The 24,604-nt window shown below is 48.7% G+C and overlaps 9 protein-coding genes across 9 annotated transcripts; 4 read left to right on the forward strand and 5 right to left on the reverse strand.

The window, feature by feature from the left end:
* Window positions 1-373: 373 nt before the first annotated feature.
* Window positions 374-4,873, forward strand: PGRI_014260 (uncharacterized protein; the record flags this gene model as incomplete). The annotated part of the gene is made up of 8 exons (XM_040789139.1): window positions 374-1,129; window positions 1,181-1,881; window positions 1,933-2,097; window positions 2,154-2,266; window positions 2,906-2,991; window positions 3,147-3,222; window positions 3,460-3,751; window positions 3,802-4,873. 8 exons carry the CDS (start codon window positions 374-376, stop codon window positions 4,871-4,873), a joined length of 3,261 nt encoding a protein of 1,086 aa, XP_040646092.1.
* A 65-nt stretch (window positions 4,874-4,938) lies between these two features.
* On the reverse strand, window positions 4,939-7,224 carry dbp7 (putative ATP-dependent RNA helicase; the record flags this gene model as incomplete). The annotated part of the gene is made up of 1 exon (XM_040789140.1): window positions 4,939-7,224. The coding sequence occupies one exon, from the start codon at window positions 7,222-7,224 to the stop codon at window positions 4,939-4,941; it is 2,286 nt and encodes a 761-aa protein (XP_040646093.1).
* A 301-nt stretch (window positions 7,225-7,525) lies between these two features.
* PGRI_014280 (pantoate--beta-alanine ligase PAN6) lies at window positions 7,526-8,697 on the reverse strand (the record flags this gene model as incomplete). Its single annotated transcript, XM_040789141.1, has 2 exons — window positions 7,526-8,607; window positions 8,661-8,697. 2 exons carry the CDS (start codon window positions 8,695-8,697, stop codon window positions 7,526-7,528), a joined length of 1,119 nt encoding a protein of 372 aa, XP_040646094.1.
* Window positions 8,698-9,010: 313 nt separating this feature from the next.
* Window positions 9,011-11,745, forward strand: PGRI_014290 (lysophospholipid acyltransferase family protein; the record flags this gene model as incomplete). The annotated part of the gene is made up of 6 exons (XM_040789142.1): window positions 9,011-9,581; window positions 9,640-9,858; window positions 9,914-10,169; window positions 10,232-11,219; window positions 11,276-11,532; window positions 11,586-11,745. The coding sequence occupies 6 exons, from the start codon at window positions 9,011-9,013 to the stop codon at window positions 11,743-11,745; spliced, it is 2,451 nt and encodes an 816-aa protein (XP_040646095.1).
* Window positions 11,746-12,270: 525 nt separating this feature from the next.
* Window positions 12,271-13,016, reverse strand: PGRI_014300 (uncharacterized protein; the record flags this gene model as incomplete). Its single annotated transcript, XM_040789143.1, has 4 exons — window positions 12,271-12,371; window positions 12,427-12,554; window positions 12,609-12,773; window positions 12,826-13,016. The coding sequence occupies 4 exons, from the start codon at window positions 13,014-13,016 to the stop codon at window positions 12,271-12,273; spliced, it is 585 nt and encodes a 194-aa protein (XP_040646096.1).
* A 1,251-nt stretch (window positions 13,017-14,267) lies between these two features.
* On the forward strand, window positions 14,268-15,570 carry PGRI_014310 (glycoside hydrolase 5 family protein; the record flags this gene model as incomplete). The annotated part of the gene is made up of 3 exons (XM_040789144.1): window positions 14,268-15,036; window positions 15,091-15,219; window positions 15,272-15,570. The coding sequence occupies 3 exons, from the start codon at window positions 14,268-14,270 to the stop codon at window positions 15,568-15,570; spliced, it is 1,197 nt and encodes a 398-aa protein (XP_040646097.1).
* Window positions 15,571-16,721: 1,151 nt separating this feature from the next.
* On the reverse strand, window positions 16,722-20,781 carry PGRI_014320 (uncharacterized protein; the record flags this gene model as incomplete). The annotated part of the gene is made up of 2 exons (XM_040789145.1): window positions 16,722-17,670; window positions 17,894-20,781. 2 exons carry the CDS (start codon window positions 20,779-20,781, stop codon window positions 16,722-16,724), a joined length of 3,837 nt encoding a protein of 1,278 aa, XP_040646098.1.
* Window positions 20,782-22,009: 1,228 nt separating this feature from the next.
* PGRI_014330 (putative NADH-ubiquinone oxidoreductase 178 kDa subunit) lies at window positions 22,010-22,671 on the forward strand (the record flags this gene model as incomplete). The annotated part of the gene is made up of 3 exons (XM_040789146.1): window positions 22,010-22,114; window positions 22,217-22,461; window positions 22,518-22,671. 3 exons carry the CDS (start codon window positions 22,010-22,012, stop codon window positions 22,669-22,671), a joined length of 504 nt encoding a protein of 167 aa, XP_040646099.1.
* A 201-nt stretch (window positions 22,672-22,872) lies between these two features.
* On the reverse strand, window positions 22,873-24,234 carry PGRI_014340 (protein-histidine N-methyltransferase; the record flags this gene model as incomplete). The annotated part of the gene is made up of 3 exons (XM_040789147.1): window positions 22,873-23,517; window positions 23,586-23,879; window positions 24,085-24,234. 3 exons carry the CDS (start codon window positions 24,232-24,234, stop codon window positions 22,873-22,875), a joined length of 1,089 nt encoding a protein of 362 aa, XP_040646100.1.
* Window positions 24,235-24,604: the final 370 nt, after the last annotated feature.

Genomic DNA, 24,604 nt, shown 5'->3' on the forward strand with positions numbered 1-24,604 from the left:
GTGGCTAAGCAAGGGGCTACATGGTGAGCATATTCATATGGTTCGGATGATAATCCTCAGCTGACCTCATTTCGCCCCCTAGAATTATTCGCCGATCCCTTCTTTCCTGCCCCTTCTGTCCCGCCTGGTTGGATTCGAAGCTCCACTTGAATACCAATCCCAAAGACAATCGCAGTCCTCTTTTCTCTAGCTGGATACTATTTTGAAACCAATCGCAGCGGTCAACGAACATGGCCATCTGGGTAGAACCTACAACGGCATCTTGTTTATTCGGGCAACGACTATCGATTGGGACTCCACTTGGCGCCGGGGACTAGAAACATAGTTACGTTATAAAGCCGAGTTCTCGCAGCTCGCAATTTACCGGGGCAATATGAATCTCCGAAAAGTAGCGCAGCAGCAGCCGCAGTCGCCCACCATCAGCACGAGGACATCCACTCCAAAAAGCCAAGGAAGCGATTCACAAAGCACACCCCGCCCTCGCTCTAGTCGCAAGAAATCCACAGATGCCCCAGATACCAAAGCTAGAAGAGTACGCACTGGCTGCCTCACTTGTCGCCAAAGGCATTTGAAATGCGACGAAGCCGTAGGACGATGTCTCAACTGTCGCAAATCGGATCGCGTCTGTCGGCGGGGTGTCCGACTCAATTTCATCGATACTCAAACTGTGGCGCCTCCACATATCGTTGCTCGGCCTCACGGATCGAAGGTAACATTTAAAGATGACTCGCGATTGATTGCGTCTCTATATGTGGGAGGCTTCGAGATATACCCGCCTATCCAACCGGAGAGTCCTGTTCAAGAGCAACGAGAACCACACGATGACTTTGGCGTTATCGGGGATGATCTGACAAATCTCTTCCAATCGGTGGCGCATTCGTTTGACCCGTTGAGCTTTGATGTCCCACATCCAAATGTGGCAGATTTTGTTGGAACAGATACTTGGAACCAGTCTCACTTAGTACCAGGAGATGAACTTCTCCCGCACGGAACGTCTCATTTCGCACAGAAACTTGCTGGGAAACATGAATACCATCCTTTTCTTACTGACCCGGAGCAAGTTTCTCTTCTCAGGACATTCACGAAAGAAGTTGGTCCTCGGATGGATATAATGGATGAAATGAACCATGTGGGTAAAAGTTCTCACTCTTTGTCCTAACAGTTTGCTCACAAAGCGTAGTTTTCCCAGATTCTTCCAGGTTTTGCCATTGGCGAGCCCATATTGCTAAAGGCATTTCTCGCGTGTGGTGCTAGGCATATCTGTTTTATAGACCCTTCTTATGCGGAGGAAAAGGCGATACATTATTATGACGAGGCTACTCGGGATCTCCTGAATGCAATGCATGATCCTAACCGTGACTCTGTTCTCTGTGCAGCGGCAGCCCTTGCCCTCGGCTTCTCCGAAACCATGCCAACCTCATCAAGGCACCATGGAGATCACCGCGCAGGATCCCGAGCTTTGATCAGAGAATGTGGCTGGTCTGCCAAAACCCCCGGGCTAGGGGGAGCATGTTTCAGGATCAGCATTAGTGCAGAACTTCTGAATTGTATGCGATATAATTGGGCATTGTCCTGGGATCCAGACATCTGGGGGATTAACATGGAGATGGATGATCCACAGGCTGCCGATGGGGGCAATCAAGATATATGGCATCATCGGATACTTTATATTTTCGCGAAAGTCATGGCTTTCCAGGCATCTTTGCGCTCATCTCACGGTTTAGGTGATGACGCAACGCGGGCCATTCAACACGATCATGAATGGATTATTCATAATAGGTGGTGTGAGCAATGGGTGAAATCTATTCCTCGATCCCTTGTACCCCTTGGGAATTTGCAGCCATGGCAAACAAGTTCCAACTCGGCCTTTCCTGAAGTTTGGTGTGTTCTCAATTACCCGCGCTCCAACAGTTCAATTACTCACATTTTCAGGCTTGCCAACCGATCTGCCATTGTTTCTCGATTATTCTACCATGCCAGTCGTATTCTGCTGTCTAAAACACACTTTTTCCAGTCAGAGTTTGATGAGGATATGCGGAAAATGCAACGTAGCCATGCGCACGAAATCTGTGGCCTTGTTGCCCACACCACAGACCGGTTAGTACACAATCATGACCAGAATTACAGAACTCTCTTTCTGACTAGTTGAACAGTGGTGTGGCCGAAATATCCCTGCACTTTCTTATACTCGCCGCAGAGTGTTTAGATACACGAGAAGCCCAAGGGGAGGTACTCAGCATCATTGATACCATCACTAAAGTGACTGGTAGCAATGCAGAATCAATAAAAAACGATCTCAAACAAATATGGAGCTGGGTTGATGCTCACCCACACACGATGATACCAGCCCAGATGCACAATCACTTCTATGAATCGGATCAAGCTCTTTCAACCTCCAATCACCCGGACCCATCTTCAAGCCTACACAATCCCTTGTTGGCCGCGGGTGACTTCTCGTTGGAGAATCACCCATATCAAGGATATTATGTGCCACCGCATCACCACCACCACCCACTCAATCCATATCACTATGGGTGGGGCATTTGATATGATTTGAGGCCTTGAAACCTTTTGACGAATCATGAATTATCATTGCTTAGTTTTACATCCATGGCGCTTATACCATATGAATATGAATTGATTATTTCTCGACTGATCAATGCAGCGGGCATTGCCGATTGTGGTTGAAATAAATACTACCGAACTATTGCTTCATCAATTTCTCCTCATCCTCATCTTCATGTCGCATCCTGTGGACCTAGTATACGTGATATTGAGATCTTTCTGATTTGACCTGAATATTGATTGCATCGAACCCACAAACACAACACCAAAGACCATAAGCGGAGTATGAACGGCTGGAGAATGACACTTTAAGTCACGGGCAAGCTAAACCGTTGAGTAGGAGCCTTCGCTAAGCTTCCGGATGACCTCGTACTAGTGGTGGTTAAAGACGTCGCCGAGAACGACTGGATGATAACCACCTGGGCGGTAATCCTCTACCCACTCACATGGCAATGTAATAGTTTCGAATCTCCGTTCATCATCTACCACGACTCTTGATGGCGGAGTGGGAGGGGACGAGATACTTATGGCTACGATGGATCTGCGTTGTCCAAGAGTTGCCTACCTTGCACGATATACAGAATTGTGACGGACAGACTAAAACTATGGGAGAAACTGGAGAGACATTCCCAAAGCGCGTTAGGCAAGGCGCCCGGGGTACGTTTACGTCGGAGGATCCGCACTTCAAGTTGTTACAGAATACGCGCCACGGCGCGTACTCTGTTCTTCGTATCTTATAAGGGACACGGAGTAATATTAATATAATAGCCATATAGGAACTACATAAGTACCCCATACTCCGTAGTTATGTTGAGTATGGATTCTCCAATGCGCAATATCTCAGAACGGTCCGATGATATTCCGGGTAAAATTACCTGTATCAAATGTGTATAGGTCTCGACATCGATTGGTCAACAACATTGAACAAGTCGTTGGAGATGGACAAATCAGTTCAAGCTCAGTCTCAAGCTACCCCAGTATACATTCTTCGTGGGCATGCTTCTCCAATTCATGCCCTACACATCTACAGCCACAATTTACGGCTTGTATCCGGTGACGCCAATGGTTGGATCGTTGTTTGGGACCTGGTCACCAAACGCCCTGTGACAGCATGGAAGGCTCACGAGGGAGCCATTCTAGAGGCAAGAGGCTTTAATATCGGCGAAGGTGCAACGGAAATCTACACGTATGATGTTTCAACCTCCTTTTCAGTTATCTTACTAACATCCGTAATAGACATGGCCGTGACCACAAACTATGCGTGTGGAAGCTTAGACCAGAGGATGAATCTTTCCTCAATAAGACGCTCCCGGTGGATGCGATGGAGTCTGCGGAGCCAGGAACCAAAGCCCAGCCATGGTTACTCCATTCCTTGCCCGTGAATGCACTCAATTTCTGTGCACTCTCAATGACATTTGTGGATTCGGACGGGCTTCCCGGAGTGCCATCCAAATCTGGTAAGCCAGAGAACACTCTCTTCGCAGTACCCAATGCCTTGGACTCTGGTGGAGTCGATATCTTTCACCTACCCTCTGAGCGCAGGATCAGTACTATTCCTTCCGATCAATCGATCAAAACGGGCATGTTAATGGCTGTAAATCTCTTCGCGTCGCCTTCTGGGGATCTCTACGTCGCCTCTGCATATGAAGATGGCCATGTGATGGTCTTCGTTCATCGTGGAGCTCTCAAGTCGGCTAGCTTTGAGCGTGAGTATATGAACAACATCCCTTTGAAATGGGACAAGCTGTATGCTGGCCGCCCTCATTCCCAGCCGGTCCTCTCTTTAGATGTCGCCCCCTCTCACGGATACTTCATATCTTCTTCTGCGGATGCTCTGGTCATCAAGCATCCTATCCCCAGCCTAGCTTCTGCGGGTTATATACCGACCGCTGGCTACAAAGAAGAATCTCCCTTGAAGATTGTCAACACAAAGCATTCGGGCCAACAGGGTCTGCGAATTAGATCCGATGGGAAGGTATTCGCTACTGCTGGCTGGGACAGCAGGATCCGGGTATACTCGGGCAAAACCATGAAAGAGCTGGCTGTGCTAAAGTGGCATAAGGATGGTTGTTATTCTGTAGCGTTTGGGGACACTGAAAGCACCTCGTCACTGGTGTCTTCATTGCCCGGGTCTACAAAACAAGAAACTCGAGATGCAGATCAGGGCACGGCAGGACCGACGACCGTCGATGGGCGTGGCTACTCTCTTGCAGCAGTGCAGCAACAGCGGAATCAGAAAGTACAACAAACTCATTGGCTAGCGGCTGGGTCTAAGGACGGGAAGATTTCATTATGGGATATCTACTGAGATAAATGCTAATGCTATAAAACAACCATGTGACCATGCTTTTTCGAAGAACACAGAGCAAAAGATCAAGCCAAGTTGAACTCGTTGGCTCCAGACATATGCTCTCTCATCTTGGCTCTCATCTTGCGAGCAGCCTCGTCCGTAACATTTGTGGAAGATGGGGCTTCGTCAGCCTTTCTCTTATTGCCTGCAACACCGTTTCGTGCTGCCTTGAAGTCCTTCTTGGTGTCTTCCTGTCCAGGTCGCAGACCAGGAACGTTAATTTTACCTGGTCGATCGCGCAGGGCGAAGGCCTTTGCAAGATGACCCAAGTGGAGTTCCTTAATGTCGAACATGCTCCGTTCAGCTGCGGTGTGGGTAGCGTACGCTCGGACATGAGATTGGTATGCCCGTCGAGCCATTTCCAAATACTTCGGGTTATCAAGTGCCCAACGCTCCACATCCATCTGCCAATCGGTTGTCTTCTCCTCCCAGTTCTTCTTTTTGTCGCCGCCAAAGCCACGCTTGAGAATCTCGTTTGCGTCAGTGCGAGTGAGCGCCTTGCCTCCATCGCGGTAGCCGCGCTTCAGGACTTCGACATAGTTCTCCTCGCAGCCAGGCTGGAGGAAGATGAGGGCACGGCCGTCTCGTCCTACACGAGCAGTACGACCAATACGATGAGTGTGGTCATCAGAGCTGAAGGCCGGGTCGTATTCGACAACCAAGTCGACATTGGGCAAATCCAGACCACGCGAAGCCACATCAGTACAGATCATGACACAAGCCTCGGTACTGCGAGCGAAAGAGCCAAGGGTAGCAGTTCGGACAGCCTGGGGAAGGGAGCCGTGCAGTCGATGCAAGAGGACCGGATTCGTCGGGGTCGAGAAGGCTCTACCGGGAGCAATGGTGCCGTGTGGTGATAGTTTTTCCTTTTCTTCGTCCTTCTCTTCCGTTTCGTCTTTGTCATCCTTCTGTTCTTCGTCACTCTTCCTTTGTTGCTCGCGGTCTTGATTCCTTGAGAATAGCTCGAAGTGGAAATCGACTACGTCGGCGCAAGACATGAAAACAATCGCCTTCATCACTGATCCCTTTCGCATAAACGTCCTCTTCAAGTAGGCTGTTAATGAGACCAAACGTAGCTTAGCTGGAACAATCGCGTATGATTGCTTGAGCTGCGCAGGGACACGGAATGACTCCTCCTCGTCCTTATTTGACTTCTCATTGTCCTCTTCGCTCGGGTCGGCCTTGATGTGTACCGCGTCCTTCAAACTGATTTCTCCCAGCTTTTGGACATTCATCTTCAGCGTTGCAGAACACAGAATTGTCGTTCTCCGTGTAGGCACACCGGGAACGCGACTCGGCCGCTGTCTAGCGTCAAGTTTCTTGACGATGCCTTGCAATTCCTCCTCGAAGCCCATATCCATCAAGCGATCACCCTCGTCGAGAACGAGCCACCGCACATTGCTGACATCCAAAGCTTCTGTGTTGTCGAGATGATCTACCAATCGACCAGGTGTTGCAACAAGAATGTTTAATCCTTTTCTCAATCGTGCCTTCTCTGACTTTTTCTTTTCTCCTCCAATTACCGTTCCACACACAATCCAGTTCGCGCAGCGCAGGATGTTCTCCAACACGACGGAGATCTGCTTGCACAGTTCACGGGTGGGTGCCAAAATAATAGCGAACAATCCACTGTCTCGGTGGACCTGGGTATCGTTATGTTCATTCGTCGCTTTTGAGAGATCCATAATCCGTTGTACCAGCGGCAAGAGATAAGCCAGAGTCTTTCCGGAACCAGTTTCAGCTTGGATGAAAGCATCGGTTTCCTCCTTTAGCAATTGTGTAATTGAGCTTGTCTGAATAGCCGTCGGGGCCTTGAGCTCCAGCTTTGTGAGCAGATGAGTCGCAAGATTGGGAGACAGGCCCAAATTCGTGAAGGTATCCAGTCCGTCGATCATCGGCGCATTGGTCGGTTTGGCGTCTTCTGCCTCTCTCTCCTCCTTGGGTTCTTCGACATTGCGCGCTTCGGGGTTGCTAGTGAAGAGCGAGGAAACAAACTGGGTGGGGTCTCGTGGATGCTGTGGTCGTCGATCACCCCCAGAGCGCGGGGCGCTGGGACGATTGAACGAGTCTTCGGTCTTCTGTCTTTTCACGGGCCGTGTACCGAGTTGAATCTGGTTCGGGTTCTTCGATGCCGCATTGCGCGCTTCTGCGGACGCATTGCCATCTCCAGGCTGCTTATCGGAGCCTCGGTGTGCTGAGCGCTTCTTTGCGGTCAGTCGGTCTCGCCATGTTCCTCCTTTGAACTTGGCTTCAGGCTTGATGACAGTGTCACTAATGGTAAAGTTCATAAGCATTCCATCGTCGGCCATTTTGAAAGATGGAGATCCCCGGTGAAAATGGAGGGGAGTTGTGTAGGTTTTTGTTCGACCGGCGATCCAAAAGCTTTCGAGACTTTTTTTCGGTGCCAAGACTTCCAGGCTCTCAGGCAAATTTTCTCCACCCTAAGGATTTGCCCTACTTTGTTTACATCTGGACTTGCAATGGTAAATGGAGATATATTTGTATAATTTCAAGTCTATCTTGCTTTTGAGCATTGTATGTAAGTGGTTTGTTTGCAAGCCGTGCTGTGCTAAAGTATTAGATGTTCATTACAGAGTATTCGATATAGTATCAAGCACGAGGATCCAAAATGAGGTTGTCAATCAGTCGCACGGGGACCTTGCCATCGCCCAATCCACAGTCCTCGCCTGGCTTGGACTCTTCCAGGGGTGCCATCTTGAATGCGGTACTCAACACCGCACCCTTGGCCGGGTCGACGATTTCCAGCTCGTCAAGAGTGTCAGGATCGGCAAGAGAAATGTAGTCGACTTCGTAAAGTGCTCTCTCAGATGGCGAAAGGGATTGCTGTTCGGCAAGGACACGATCTGACACATTACGAGCGGCCCCGAGGATATCTGCCCGGTTGTTATTGCCGGCCAGGTATACTTCTTGGGCGGCTTTCAGTGCCTTGTAGATGGTGAGTCCGACGCTTCGTCTCCGGTCGCCCAGGTAGACGTTCCGGGAGCTCAGCGCCAGGCCATCATGTTCACGGGTAGTCTCAATAATTCGCACTTCGGTGCCAACATGGAAATCCTCTACCATGCGCTTGATGACCACGGTCTGCTGCACATCCTTCTGGCCAAAGTAGACACGGTCGGGGGTTGTGATGTTGAAGAGCTTCATGCAGACTGTCGCCACGCCCCGGAAGAATACCGGACGAGAAGCTCCCTCCAGTTTAGTGGACAACGGGGTGATTGTGACAAACGAGCCATCCCCATTAATCTCCGAGGAAGGGGGCAGACTAGGGTACATGACCTTCGAAGTCGGTGCGAAAATGGCAGTGATGCGCCCGGCACTTGCACTATTCTCTCCCAACCGTTCGAGCTCCTCATTCAGCTTTTCCAATTTCTCAACATCTGTATCCCAGGTACGGGGATAGCTAGACAAATCTTCCGTGACTCCAAATTGTGTGGGATTGACGAAGATGCTAACAAAGATGTCTGTGTTCTCGCGAGCAGCTTGTCGAATTAGGGAGAGATGACCCTCATGAAGTGCGCCCATGGTAGGAACGAAGCCTACAGTGCGGTCATTCTGGTACAATTGGCGTCGGAGTCCCCGGAGTGAGGGAACATCGCGGAACACTTGAAAACTGGATGGTTGGCGAACAGATTGCGAAGCTGCGGTCGCGTCGGCAAAGAGGGATGAAGCCGTCGCTAGGATAAAGTGAGCTTATCAGGAGCTATAATTTCCAATGAAAGAGACATACTCGAAAGCGATCTCGCTCCGCTGACCAAACGAGACATTGTGAGGATAATGAATAAGGTCAATCGAATATGCAGAGGTTAGATAGGCAGAGTGGGATGAGAGCTACAGGCATACCTGAGTCCACACGTGACCTGCCTCGGTTTAATCCTGGGGAAGTCCGAAAAGCATCCGGGGGGCGATCACCCGCTTAAGAGCTTGGGGTTTCAAGCTATGATTTGGTCCCGCACCTCCTCTCTTTCGAGCTTCCCATTCGATTTCTCCTCTTTTCTTCCATGGACCTAACCGCGCCCTCGTGTGAGTTGAGCTGAAGTCTAACCGTTCTCGCCCTTCCGACCCCCCTCCCCCTATAAAATGCCGGCCCCCAAGTCGCCCACGTCGGCAATAGCCGATGACCACTCGGCGCCAGATCTGGAAATCGTCAGCTCACAGCTGACAATCCATCCATCTGGCTTCACTGGCGGTCCGGAAGCTGAAAATGAGCAACAAATTACCGAACGCAACCTTGTTCGCCATATGGTGCGATTTCGCGAGAACCCCTTGGACTTTCTCCGAGAAGTGAGCCTGTATATGTCTGGCACGGGGTGGCGTGCATATGATGAACCCATCGGCCAGCCGATCTTCTATTCTGGCTTCTCGGAAAGGATGAAGACTTCCATATTGGGCAGCCTGCTCCTGCAAAACAAGGTCACTGAATTGGCCAATCGCCGACTCGCGGTGGAAGAGAAAGAAGGGTTGCTGGCAATCAATGAAGGCTTAACTCTAGACGACAAACGGGCCCGTCGCCGGACTGAGATTGAAGGCAATCTTCGGGAAGTCGTGGACACAATGATGGAAAATATGATTTGCAAGATGGAAAGCAAACGGTTTATTCGAGGTGCTTATTATATGTGCACGCAGCTCTTGACTCGTGCTTACCATCAAGGTAAATTTCCTTTGCTATACATCTATCATGAGCGAATGCTAAACGACCTCCACCTTAGGAATTCACGTATCCAGCGAGGAAGTCTTGCGTATAAGATCTGTAGCCGAAACTGCTGCCAAGAAGAAGCAGTCGATTGTTTTCTTGCCTTGTCACAAGTCCCACGTGGATTACGTCTCCCTGCAACTTATTTGTTACCGTCTAGGCATTTCTCTGCCGGTCATCGTTGCGGGTGACAATCTCAATATCCCTTTGCTGGGCTCTTTCTTACAACACGCAGGTCGGTTGCAAGACAATTTTCTATTAGCTTTGAGCTATTACTAACCAGTATGTAGGCGCTATGTGGATTCGACGCAGCTTTGGGAACGATCCCTTGTACAATACTGTCGTACAAGCTTATATCGATACCCTCCTTCAACAGGGCTTCAACTTCCAATGCTTCATTGAAGGTGGTCGCTCCAGAACTGGAAAACTGCTTTCACCTAAGTTTGGAATCTTGAGCTTCATCATGGATAGTCTACTATCAGGTCGGGTTGAAGATCTCATCATCTGTCCTGTCAGCACCCAGTACGACAAGGTCATTGAGACTGAGTATGAAGCCCCGCTGGCACTCTAACACTTTTTATGAACTTTAACATTGACACATTCTCTAGGTCATACATCAGCGAACTTCTTGGCCAACCGAAGGCAAAGGAGAACTTGGCTGATTTCATTTCGTCATCCTCAGTTTTGTCCCTGAAGCTAGGCCGAGTTGATGTTCGTTTCCACGAGCCATGGAGTCTCCGAGACTTCATTGGCCAGCAGCTCACCCGACTGGATCGCCCCAGCACCGACATCAATAATAAACTTAGCTATAGTGATCGAGGCCGCATTCTAAGAACATTCGGTTATCGGGTTCTGTCCGATATCAACGACGTGTCTGTTATGATGCCAACCGCCCTTGTGGGAACCGTCCTCTTGACCTTACGCGGCCGCGGAGTCGGAAAAGCTGAATTAGTCCGCCGATTGGACTGGCTTTGCGAGCGGGTGCGAGCCAAAGGTGGCAGGGTCGCACACTTCTATCGCTCGCCAACGGAGACGGTGGTTGACCGTGCGCTAGAGGTCCTAGGGCCCAAACTCGTTGGTGAGATTTCGGGTCTAGTCGAGCCAACATACTATGCGGTGGATCGTTTCCAACTTTCATTCTACCGTAACATGCTCATCCACCTTTTCATCACTGAAGCGCTGGTTTCTGTGGCTATGTACACAAAGATCAAGCAAGGTGGAGGGCCCGCTAATCAAAGAATCACCTACGAGGATTTGAAGAAACAAGTCTCATTCTTGTCTCAGCTTTTCCGCGGTGAATTCATTTTCCCTCCTGAAGGCTTGGCTAACAATTTCGATAAAACTTTGCGTGGGCTGGAGAAGGATGATGTGATCAAAATCACCCGTGATGAGTCCACCACACCTCTTTACGTTGAATTGAGCGAGTCTGAGCGATTATGTGGTCGCGAAAACTATGACTTCTACTGCTTCTTGATCTGGCCTTTCATCGAGGCCTCTTGGCTTGGCGCTGTGTCCCTTATTGGGCTGACGCCACCTCTCGACAGTCCGAATGAGGTCTGGATCGATTCGAAGAAAGCGCAAGATAGTGCTCAAGTCGTGAGTTTTGTCTCCCCGGGCTATATTGACTATTTCATTAATATTCACGTTCGCAGCTCGGTAAAACGCTATATCACCAAGGTGACCTCTCTTACTTCGAGGCAGTCAACAAGGAGACCCTCAAGAATTCTTATCAACGATTTGAAGAAGAAGGTATCATTTTGGTTGCCAAGAACAAAGGATCGCGTGCCGGTCCGTCTCTCAGGCTGGCTCCTGAATGGGCACCCCAGCGTGACAAAAGTACTGGGAAGGTTCTAGATGGCGGTCGGCTGTGGGACTTTGTCGAATTAATTGCACAGTCCCGTCGCGAAGGGTGGGTCCATTTTAATTCACAATACGTCAGCCAATATACTAACCGATTCACAGCAAAAACCGTCGGGACGGTGCAACTGTTTCTTCGCGCGTTCTTACCATGTCTGATCTTGTTGGGCGGAAACTGTTCCAAAATGCCGCAGCTCCGGCGCCTGCCGACGTGTCGTCACGGCAAATGCGCCGGAATGCAATTGGAACGGAGGCCAAGCTCTAGTCATTCCCTTTTGATACCCATGTACGCACATTGTACAGGTTGCTTCTACATCTATATCATCTTGTCAAATTTACAGTTTCAATACACAGTTCAGCAAACATCTTGTCGTATGAGGGTGTGCATATCCTTTCTATTTATATGGTCTTACATATGGCCTGTGGGTGTCCACCCGTCGACGGGTGTGGCCCGATGAGAAATAAATAAGCACCGCCTGACACCTGGGCACTCACGTGCGGAAGGAAGCCCTGGACTCAGTAGGATGTTACAGCAGAAAGAGCTGGATTTCAAGCTTATCTGCTAGCTTCTAGTTAGTATTACATTTTCCAATAATACGCATTACGTTTGCGGAAATTCTTTCCATTCTGGTTAAGTGCAGTATATTTTCACGCCCCATATACTTCATATTTGGACTAGGTAAGACAAGACCTATGCTTATAACTCTCGCCAAACGTACCATCATTCTGTGCTATGCTGTTGCTCAATTGTCACAAAACAAAGGTGTTGAGAGTTTTAAACACGGTATGCTTAGATGGCATGGACGTTAACCCAGAAGCGAGTATCATCGGTCTTGTACGCGCTGTTGCTGTCGATCTGCTTCTGGATCCACTGGACAGCCGACTTGTAATCTAAAAGAAGGTTAATGTCGTTATCACAATTATAACGGTATCTTTGAAAACTCACTTTGAATGTCCTCGGTGTAAGGATTATCAAGCCCGCTAGCACCGTTGCGGTGACCAGCAAACCACTTGTCATACCCGTAGTATTCCTGGCAGTCCCAGCGAGAGGCGACATCCGCCCACACATTGGAGCTTTCAGAGAATAAGTAAGTGTTTCCGATATCATATGATCTATGGGTCTCTTACTTGAGAAGTGCTCCATCATTCCACTGGGCCTCGGACTTGCCGACAAAGCCGTAGCGCTTGCCGCAGACACGGAGCATGCCCCAGTTCTGCTTGAAGAGACCGAAATTCGCTGCGTCCTTGACCTTGTTGTCCCCATAGGGATAGTGGGAAGTTTCCATATCGTCGCTATAATCAACTGTTAGGATCGTCATGGGGGATATCATAGTTGGACTCTTACATCTCGAGCATGGCAATGGCAAGGTCAAGAGTGTTGCCGCCAGCATTGAGAATTGCCTTCTTGTGTGCTCCAAGGCCACCAACTTTGTAATGACCACGATCGTCTCGCTTTGCGAGAGCATCATCGGACACTGGGGAGGCCAGCGCCGTAGCTGCGAAGAGAGCAGCAACACATGAAAGGGAGAACTTCATTTTGAGCTAGGTGATGGTGATTTCTTGAAAAGAATATAGAATGTGAGTTTGAAGGCGTAGAGACTGTATTCTGAATGAAGTGCCCCAGAACGAGGCCAGGTCAGGAGGCTTTATACTTGGTAAACTGGATACATATTTTTGGTGAAGCAGATATTTTCAAGCCTCCAAAGTCAAACTCCTTTGATTCTCATTTCTTGAGCATTGGCGATGCTACTAAATGTGTTATTTGATTACTTTTCGACGCCACACACATGCTCGACCAACTAGTAGTGCACGGGCAAGACAACCTAACCTTGCCCTACTTTGCCCTTGCCCGTGAGATCAGGAAACAGACCGTTTTTCCTATCCGTAACCAAATCGACATAGTGTTATGAGTGTGACTCTCTTGTATTTTCTTGTAATAGACTAAAACCTGAATATGTTGTACATATTGTGAGATGGTACTTTATAAGTGATCTGATAACTGATATTGTCTGAAACTGGTCTTGGTTTCGAGTTAGGTTTAAGGAGAAATATGTTTCAAACTCTAAAGTGAACGATGAGAAAACAACTCCGAAGCTTCCGAGATAGTAGAATTAGATCTCTATATTGTAAAAGAGTACTTCTTCTAGAAAATAACAGTTGTATACCGGATTTTGCAAGGAGATAAACGGAAATCCGGGGTTTTGAGTGCGGAGTCTCCGCATTTGCGCCTTTTTCTGCATTGACGGGAATTCATATGCATGATTCTCAGGTACAAAGCGGTCTTCGGCATAATATCCACTTCAATTCACGACCCAAAATCCAAGGAGACGGAAATTGCCCAAATCGGCACGGGAGGATGTTGAGGAGTTCCGCCATGATATATCCGAGTAGGGTAAAACCCCACTTATGGCTCCGAATAATCTCCTTTAAGGATCAACACGACGCAACATCAGTCCATCTTAAGTGTGGCGCCTTTGTGCAGATCGACGTCAGCTGGTGAGGTTAAACCACAGTATTCCCGGGGTAACTTACAGTCTGTCTGCATGTGCTTCTCAATAACTCCGTATTCTTTTCGACGAGTTACTACATTTCGACAATTAATGTTCAAGAGATCGACAATATGGTTTCAAGGGGTTGGGGTTCAGTCTACAACTTAGAAACTTAGAGACCGACAATGGTAACTCCTTGTCGAGAGGAAATATAAAGTAGCTCACAATTCCTTCAATTCAAATCCTATCATCAACAGCATTCCAAACAATCCTTCCACTTGTATTCCAAACCTCAAAAATGCGTTCCTTGTCAACCGTTGCCTTGCTCTCCGCCATTGGAGCAGCTTCCGCTCAAGCTGTGTCTAGCCCAGCATCATCAACTTTCTCTACTTCTGTTTCTTCGACCGCACACCCTTCGTCCACTCCTTTGCTCCCTAAGCCTACTGGCGGTGCCGCCTTTGCCAAGGCTGATGGTCTCAAGTTCAACATCGACGGCGAGACCAAGTACTTCGCTGGCACGAACTCATACTGGCTGCCATTCCTGACCAAGGACGCGGATGTTGACTCCGTCTTCAAGAACCTGAAGGCCAGTGGCCTCAAGATCCTCCGAACTTGGGGTTTCAACGATGTCAACACCGTCCCGGCAGCTGGAACTGTCTACTTCCAGCTCCACGACAAGGCCACCGGTAAAACTACCATCAACACTGGCGCCGATGGTCTGAAGCGTCTTGATGCTGTTGTTGCCGCTGCTGAGAAGTACGGCATCAAACTTATCATTCCCTTCGTCAACTCCTGGGATGATTATGGTGGTATGAACGCCTACGTTAATGCCTACGGAGGCAGCAAGACCGAATGGTACACCAACAAGAAGATCCAGGGCGTGTACCAGGCGTACATCAAAGCTGTTGTCTCTCGCTACAGTGATTCCCCTGCCATCTTCGCGTGGGAGCTGGCCAATGAGCCTCGCTGCTCGGGCTGCAAGACTGATATCATCTCTACCTGGGTTGCCGATACTTCTGCCTACATCAAGTCTCTCGATCCCAACCACATGGTCACCACCGGTGAAGGTTAGTTTTCTTGGGATAAACAAGACCGTTGATATATTCTAACCAATGATATAGAGGGCATGGGTCTAACTGTTGGATCCGACGGTTCTTACCCTTACACTAACACCGAAGGCAATGACTTCGCCAAGAACCTTGCGGCCCCTGATATCGACTTCGGAACTTTCCACCTCTACGTGGCTGACTGTAAGTCTATCCTCTGAGTATCGCAAACACGCAGCACACTAATCCATCCTAGGGGGTATCAAGGACAATGCTTGGGGTAATGACTGGGTCAAGTCCCACGCCAAGATCTGCGATGCTGCTGGAAAGCCTTGCATGTTCGAGGAGTATGGCATCAAGGATGATCACTGCACCGACTCGATCAAGTGGCAGGATACCGCTCTGCACACCCCCGGAAACGCTGCTGATCTCTTCTGGCAGTATGGCCAGAAGCTGTCCTCTGGCCAGTCCCCAGATGATCATTACACCATCTACCTTGAGAGCGACGATTTCAAGTGCGGTGTTCTTGACCACGTCAAGAATACTCAAGCGTAGAGATGTCTACGCGGGTATCCTTCGGACTTCTTGTCTGAGTTAACTCATTGTTCAAATAGCTTCGTTCGACTCATTTTCGGAATGCATTGCCTGGTGCATGCATTACTCGCCTTTTGTGATATAGCTTGAAAAATTGAATACATCGATGTCTTCTAGAGACCTCAACGTCATCTAGATATCGATTATACATTCTTCTTAGTATGAAACTGTAATTCAGTGTCCTTACCGAATCTATCTCTTATGCTACCATTAAATTAAACACTAGAAGAGCGGAACTAATGAGATACCAACTTCATCCGCGTTAGTAGAGCATGTTCGTAGATATAGCCATACAAACCGATCTCCCCACTATTCAAGAATTGAGAACTAGAGAAGGCCCCCCTTTTTTGAGACTCATAGAGAATAGAAAACGTGGAAATCCGTATTTGGAATGCAGGCGAATTTCGATGGCCGTATAATTGAGCGAGTTGGGGCTTAAGCCGGAAGGTCAAGTGGAGGTTTGGAAGATTCTCACCATGTACTATGTGGAAGTGAAGCTACACCTTGTCCAGTACCTATCTATGCATGCTCTCAGATATTATTGTGAAGTTCAGCAGAAAGCTGAGGGTCAAAAGAAGGTTGCATTTTCTTACAGGGGTATAAGGACCTCGATCCACTTCTAAATAAATAGCAAGACATTTTAGCCGACACTGCATTAATAACCACCTAATGCAAAATGAATGGATTGTCAGATAAAGTTATTCGAGATTCATGAGTTCAGTGATGTATCTAAAATTATATTTGATCAAGTTAGATGTGATCTACGATGTAAACTGGAATATATATATCAGAGTGATGCAGTGATTGTATTCTCCAACTCGCTAACATTGTTGCTGTTTACATACAATCTTCAAGGCTATAAATACTCAAATATAAACACAACATAAGAATCGAATCCAAATCCGCTGAAGCGTTCCAAATAAAATCTCAAAACAGATGTGCGGTGAAACAAAAGATGTAAAGACAGATGAACAACAAATGAAACAACTAAAGGAACAACAAAAGGAACAACAAAAGGAAACATAGGAAAGGAACAAAGGAAAAAAACAACAGAAAAAAGATGGCTCAGACGCTATAGAAACAATACATCAAAGTCATCAAAACGACCAGAATCACAGACTCCTAAATTGACCCTTCGGACTAGTAGGAGCAGACCGAACAGTCATAACCTTCGGAGAGGAACCCTCAATCTGCGCCAACCTATCAATGGCCTTAACAGCCAAAGGTGTCTTAGGAGGCGACTCAGTACCCACAGCCTCGGTAGATTTCTTCGCGAACTCCTGAAGCCGCCCCATAATGACCGGCGAATCAGAGTACAGCACAATACCCTGCGAGTAAGTGCAGCCAGTAGCCTTCTCTTCATCGCTAGCAAAGTCCTCATGAGCCGCCTCGCGCGTAATACGCGGGAAGATGCGCAGCACGACATGACGAGTGGGTTCATTTGACGGGGTCTGATTCTGCTCCTTGTTGGCAGCGTACTCCAACCAACCCTCGTTCGAGACACTCTCCGCGTCCGGGGCGGGGAAATTAGCGAGGACAAGCTCGCGCTCGACGCGAGCGTGTCTCCATGTCTCTGCGGCAAGCTTGACGATCTTTCGCACGCCCAATATCAGTGGGTCGAGTTCCTTGCGGTCGGCGAAGTGCTTGATGTGGTCGATGATTTCGTCGACGATGACTGCTGCGGCCACGTTGATTGATTGTTTGGCGTCGGAGGTTGTGTACGCTGCTTTTAGGGTCTGCTGGCGCCAGAAAGCTTCGCGGCGGACGGACTTGCGGCGGATGTCCATTGATAGCATTTGGAAGAAGGTGTCGGCTTTGTCGTATCTTCGGCCTAGGGTGAAGAGGAAGGGTTGGAAGACTCTGAAGGTTAGGGTTTTGGAGATGATGTGCTGGATGTAGGCACAGCGGAGTTCGCGGGAGGCTGGGGTGTTGTCAAGGAATGGTGGGAGTTCGGATGGGATCTTGGATAGGATGTCTTTTGGGGGGTCGATGGGGAGATATCCGAAATGCTCTTTGGATAGATTGTGGATGAGCTGCGAGAGCTCTGTGAAGCAGTCCAAGCTAAAGACAAAAGTGTTTATTAGATCGTGTCCATTTATCGTTATCAACATATCAACATGAGTCTATAAGAGAATGTATGTCCGCTGTTCGCTGATGCAGTTTGACAAAGAAAATATCGAGAATGAATGACTTGTCTTCAAGAAACGAAAACCAGAAAGGAAGGAAAAGAAAAAGAAAGAACCAAAAGAAATGCAAATCTAGAGGACTTCAAGGGCTCACTTACAAGAATTGATCGCCCTTGGTGTTTCTGAGGTCAGTGGCCTCTCCTAGGCTGGACAGTGTCTTTCTCAGCCTGTCGCAATCTCCACCCAAGTTATCGATCGTCATTCGCATTCCATCCACTGCACGCTGAAGGTGCTGCTCCTTGACAATTCCGTCACCTTCCAATCTTTCCTTCTCTCGCTCAGCACTGGCAAGTTCGCTATCTTTCTCGGAGAGCTGCTGCTCCAAGGCAGCCCGCTCTGTTGTCCAAAGCTTCTCTTTCTCATTGAAGTGAGCTTCCAGTTCGGCGATCTTGTCAGCCAGTTCTTTGGCGGCAGCAGCGAGTTGTTCGTCGTGGGATTGTCGTAGGGAGTCCAATTCACCAGCATGGCTTTGTCGAAGCTCTTCATTCTTCTTGTGGGTTTCTTCGAGCTCTGCTAGCTTGGCTGCTAGTTCTTCGCGTGTTGTTGAGAGTTCAGCGAGTCGGGCTTGCAACTCGGTCTCCTTGGATTCCAAAGCAGCGATCTGGGATGACACTTCCGCCTTGGTGGCCTCTAGCTCGGTGCGCTGGCCTTCAAAGGATTCCTGCAATTGGGCCTTCTCCTTCTCCCATTCGGCTCGACTAGCGTCATGCTCAGCGCGAAGTTCGCGCTCACGAGTCTCCAGATTCTCGGCTGCTGTTTTCTCATCCTCGGCCTTGATCTCCTCGAACAGCTCGGTAAGCTCCTCCTTCTGTGCCACGAGAGCCTTCTCCTGTTCTTCCTTCTTACTCTCCAACTCCTTCTCATGGGTCTCCTTTGACTCCTTGATGCTTTCGTTGAGTTTGTTGATTTGTCCCTCGAGTACGACCTTGGTTTCGGTAAGCTCCTCGTTGGACTTCTGGTGGACAGCTAGGCCATCCTCAAGGTCCTTCTGCTTCTCTTGCAGATCTCCGAGTTCAAGACGCAGCTCGCTGATAGTGTGCTTCAATCTGGCTTGTTCTTCGGCACTTTCATTGGCAGTCTTCTTCATTTGGGTTTGCAGAGCTTCAATGTAGTACTCCTTGTGATTCAGAGCTTGTTCGTGCTGGCTTCCAATATGCTTCATTTCAGCCTCTCGGTTTGAGAGCTTGCTGTGTGTGTTGCGGAACCCATGAAGGAGACGGTTGATGTCCGGAATGGCTGACTGGATGCGTTGAAGAAGCTCAATGTGCTCAGTGTCATTTTCTGGGGGAGACCCATTCTCTTGGGGATAGCCGCTGGCCATAGAGAGGTTTTGAAGGGCCTGGTATGATGCTGCATATGATGTATCAGGGATGCTATAGCCCCGGTTCATATAATGGGCCTCCGACTGGTGATGAGGAGAATAGTATCCATAAGGAGGGACCATCCCGGAAGCACTCATGACAGGAGAGTGTAGAGAATGCGGTACACTTTGGGCCACAGAAGGGGCTTGCGATTCTGGAGGAGCCATCGGTGCAGCTGGTGGGTTCTCAGGAGGGGGAGTTGTAGTTGGTGATATAGTTGGAGACATTTGGGGGTAGTGGGAACGTGCAAGCGGGCTGCTGACTTTGGGCACCGGCGATGACGTGTAAGCTACTGATGGGGCGTAGGGCGCTGGGGAACCAGCGGCGGGTCCAGGTAAGCTGTAAGGCACTGGAGAGCCAGCGTAAGGTGTAGACGGGTTGTAAGGCGCCTGGGAACCAGCGTATGGCACTGGGGCGTATAACGCAGGTGAGGCGTAGGGTACTGGCGAAGTGTAGGGGTTTGGTGAGGCGTACGTCACTGGGGATGCAGCGTACGGCACTGGTGAAGCGTAAGCGTTGGGCGAAGCGTAGCCGTTTGGCGAAGTGTATGGGTTTTGTGACCCGTAAGGTGCTTGCGCAGAGTAGGGGACGGGTGAGGCGTAAGGAGAATATGGCCCGGGATAATAATGTTGATTCTCCTGAGAGGGACTTGACATATACCGTGCTTCAGTCAAGGATGGTGAAGGCAAGGGCACACAAGCGGCCACAGGGGAGAACGGGTCAGCCGGTGGCGATGACACTACAGTTTTCTCTTCGGGGTGCTCGACTTGGTTGGGTTGGTCTTGCTTGGTATGATCTTCCAAAGGCTCCTTTGCTTCTGGCTCTTCAATGGGAGATTGAATCAAGCTTGCTTCTTCAACAGGTGGCTCTTTGATTTGAGTGTCCTCAACAGGAGGCTGAGTCGAACTTGGCTCGTCCAAGTGCGGTGCGTCCAAGTGTGGTGCTTCGTCAACAGGCTTGTCGACTACCGGTGGTGATTGATCCACGACAGGTTCAGAGATGTCTTTGGGTGCTGGTTCGTCGTCGAACACCTGGTATGCCGATACAGGGTTCTCGAGCACAGGCGATTGTGAATCCGCGACAGGGTCAGGGATGTCTTGTGGTGCAGGCGCAGTCTTGTCGTCAAGTACCTCGTGTTCGGATGCAGGATTGTCAAGTACAGGTTGTACTTGATCTGCGACAGGCTTAGAGCTGTCTTGAGGTGTATTCTCGTCGTCGAATACCTCGTATGCAGCTACAGGATTGTCAAGCACAGGCGGTGCTTGATCTGTGACAGGCTTGGAACCGTCTTGAGGTGTCTCCTCGTCAAACACCTCGTATGCAGATACAGGATTGTCGAGTACAGGTGCTTGATCTGCGGCAGGCTTGGAATTGTCTTGAGGTGTCTCGTCGTCGAATACCTCATATGCAGATACAGGAAGTGGCGTCTTTACTTCAACGCCTGCGTCAATAGCAGGCTGGTCTTTTACGTCTGGTTCCTGCGCCGTAAGTTCAGGGCTGCCAGGAGCAGGAGTAGTTGTAGTTGTCTGAGTCTCTGTGACCTCTGGGCTCTTCCCCTTCTTAACCTTCTTGGTGGCTGCCTTGGCCTTGTCTTTGGCCTTAGACTTCTTGCTGCCCGCGGCCATGGCGGTAGAGTGATGCGTGCCCAAGACTCCGTGTTACCAATAGGATCAGTGTACTAAATCGAGCATATGAGTAATAGTTCGGATCATATGGGACAACTGCACTGTACATTTGCAAGCAGCCCTGTGGCGATACCTCAAGATATAGCCCAAAAGTTGACTATAGTTAGGATGTATTAAGACTTTGCAATATTTAGAAGTGTAAGCCAAGTGGCTTTGATCGGGCAGGAAACCTGAAACCCTTGTGGGCACGAATGAAGATGCAAGTAAATGTAGATACTTGAGAGTACAATGAATGCTAAGAGATAAAAAAAGGAAAGAAAAATATAAAGAAGGAATTTCACAAAATATCTCAAAAAATTAGCATAACGTCTGGGCACAATAGCGGACCGGCCCTTAGCGTGTTGATACCCATCCACCCCCAAATGTGTGAGAGGGCCGTGAATTAGACGCGAGTACCGGGAAATATGGAATTTTGAGGGCACAAAGAAGTATCGAATCCACTCATATTGCATTCTGGACTGAAGCGAGACCAGTTGGGAGACGCCATGGCAGTTGGGCATCAAACTGTGGGTTTGGGCAATTCCAAAAGGCAAGGCTTAGTGGGGTGGAGTTGACACCGACAAGCTGACATGTTCAATTCAGGGCCAGACATGAATTAAAACGAGGCGATATATCAAAAGGATGTACAGAGAATGTCACCCAATTAGTGTCGCCTTGAAAAGCAAATAGTGAGGCTATCATCGGACAACATCGGACAGCACATATTACTAGATGAGGCTTCAAGCAGCATAGACATAATATGATTGTCTACAACATATGCCAAGTAGATCGGGCTGCAGTTTTAATTTTGGATTTTATTTTTTTATCTGTACATTGCAGAGTAGTACAGAGTCCGTACTATTGTCGCTATTATAGTCTTGCAATGTGCTAAATATGGCATGGGATCCAAGAGATATGAGAGAAAGAACATAACAGATAAATTCAAATATAGATAGTATCAGAAATATTTCATATAATAGTAGATAATAATAGACTAATAGACTAATAAACAATAAATAATAAACTATCTAAATAAATCGAGAATGATGTTCGTCAACACTTGACTACGATAGAAAATGGCCCTAACCCCAATATGGACATCACGTGCCATCGACTTTCACTTTCCACCTCGCCCTATCATCGCTTCCCAAAGGGTCATCGATTACCACCAATTGCTTCCCTCCACACAATGTTCGCTGCCAGACGATCTGTTCCTTCGACGCGGCTACTGCTGCGCACCCAGCGCCGCTGGGGTTCCCACGGCGCCCACGCGCCCGTGAATGAAAGCTTCGGCGTAAGCTCCCCCGCCCATCGCGACCAGACCGGAGTCTGGAAGCAGAGAAATATCTCAATGGCCCACGACCACCTCGCTAACCATTCCATGTCCACTTAACAGCGCAGCTTCTACGTCACTTGCGGCTCCATCGCTTCCGCCTTCCTCCTCTACCACGTCAGCAAGTCCAACGAGGAATCCGGCTCGCCGTCTTGGATCTCCAACCTCATTAGCAAGTGGACTCCTTCTCAGGAGGTCTTCGAGCAGCGCAATGCTATCCACACCGCTATGATGGAGAAGGCTGCTTCTGACCGCCACTTGCTCGGCAGTCAGGGCCCACCCGAGGCTTATTCCCTTCTCCAGCCTGAGTATGTGATACTATTGCCCCGGAAATGCTTTTGTATGCTAATTGTGATTTTTCTAGTATGATGAACGCCGGCTCTCCCTACAACGTTTCGCCCGGTTCGCAGGCCGACCTGAGCCATGTCGTGGCTCACTACCAGCGCAAGAACCAGGAGATTGAGGAGTCTCGGGTTGCGCGGATGAAGGACGGCAAGGTTGTGTCGCTCTATGAGTAAATGGGGGTATCGTTTTTCTTTTGGTCGGCTGTCTAAAATAGACATGTGTGGAGGAAAAATCATGTACATATACGTTGGGACTTGACGTTCAATCCAGCACCTGATAATTGGATTTTCTTTTGTTTTTGAACCTAACTCCTAGACCCTCGCTGAATATTCGTTCAATGCTGAGATTGGATATTCATTATTATCAAATTGACTCTAGGGCCCGTTTGAAGGCACAACCTCCAAAACTACTCTGCCAACACCCTCCGATTGAACGTTCAGTTTCTGCTGCACATCCAGCTCATTCGCGCAGAGATTACGAAGCACAGCAAGGAACTCATCAACACCGCCACCAACTCCGAAATAAACCTTCTTCGCCGCGATGAGAGCCCGACTTTTCGCCGATACAGTGTTCGAGCGGCGCAGCAGCGCCAAAAGCGTTTCAGAAAATGCCGCCAGCGATGCGGGTGAGTAAATTGTCTCACTGGCAAGAACCAGAGTCTTGCGGGCGCCACTACCAGACGAGAAGACCAGATCCACGAACTCGGGCGACCAAGCCCCAGAAACGAAATCAACCGAGATCCCACGCTGAGCAAGATCATCTTTGAATTCTTGAACCAGCTCAGGCGTGATATCCAGCTCTTCGTCCTGGTCTGGCGCAGTCGACGCGGCCGAAACAGCCGTTTGGGAACGGCTATTGTGCCATGTCAGAAGGAGATTCGGGAGCGTGACAAGACGGAGCACGTCCGAGTTGTAGTCTGCGAAGGTAAAGAGTGTCTTTCTTTGGCTCTGGCCGGGCTCGACTTGGCTGAGAAGACGGGCAAACAGCGTCAATGATGGGACTGCTGTGCCTGCGCCAAGCTATTTCTTCATGTTAGCTTGCCTTACTAGTAAATGTTGGGGAAATCTTCCACAATATGATTACGAACCTCAATTATATGGATGTCTACCGGGCTCTCGGGGGATTCATTAAGAATGTCCTCATTGACGGAGAGCTTAGCTAGATCCAAGGCACATTCCCAGGTTTTGAAGCCGCCTTCGTAGAAATTGGGCGTGATGTCGCCTTTTTCAATACCGGCAATCAGCTCCTCATTATCGTGGCCTGCGCTGTCTTCGGCCATGAGCTGAGTGCGAATGTCAAATATCTCTCGACGAGCGACGGCCAGAGGCGTATCACTGATTGCGAGCTTATTGTACAAGATTTGAGAGGGAAGGATTGAAAGCTGTTATGTTAGTTAGATTTTGAGAATTGAAAAGGTATAATGTATTACAAAAGAATATATTCATATGCTTCCATCCTCTTGTCAATGATAGATGGCAGTATCTCATAGGCCCGAACTGGGATTTAGAAATACTTGCCAGCTCAAAATTTCTTTGACAAAAGCAGTGACACAATACACATAATTGAGAAATATCTTGATCACTTACCCATTCATTCATGTCATGTTTAACCGCTTTCACGAGCTCGGGAAGAGAATTGCCCACGGCTTGATGGGAGGGCACATCTGTGAAATCTTTATTGATCTCCGAATCATCAATGTCGATATCATCCCCAGAAAATCCGAAGCTGAAGGCCATTTTTGCCTTAATAAAATGGTTGTATATTCTCCCAACACTTAGTACTGTGTAGGTGGGTTTTCTGTGACCTGGTGTCGAGAATTTGTGGGAATTGCACGTTGCCGACAAACTTGCACTAGTTCCGACAGAATATCCTCTTCAAATGCAAGGACTACCTGATTAAACAGTAATTCGGTTCCAAGGCTTTCTAGTCACAGACGCTGTGATCTGATCTCCATACAAAAAATTGCAGTGGGTGAAATGATGACTAAGCAATATGAAGCCTCAGGCAGAATTAGAGTATACAGTCTCTTGGACATGATGGATTCAAATACTATTTTAAGAGTCTTGGGGTTGTAATAATTGTAAGTATATGATGTGGTAATTCTCT

The sequence above is a fragment of the Penicillium griseofulvum genome (genome assembly GCF_001561935.1).
Source record: "Penicillium griseofulvum strain PG3 chromosome Unknown contig_80, whole genome shotgun sequence".
NCBI classification, from domain to species: domain Eukaryota; kingdom Fungi; phylum Ascomycota; class Eurotiomycetes; order Eurotiales; family Aspergillaceae; genus Penicillium; species Penicillium griseofulvum.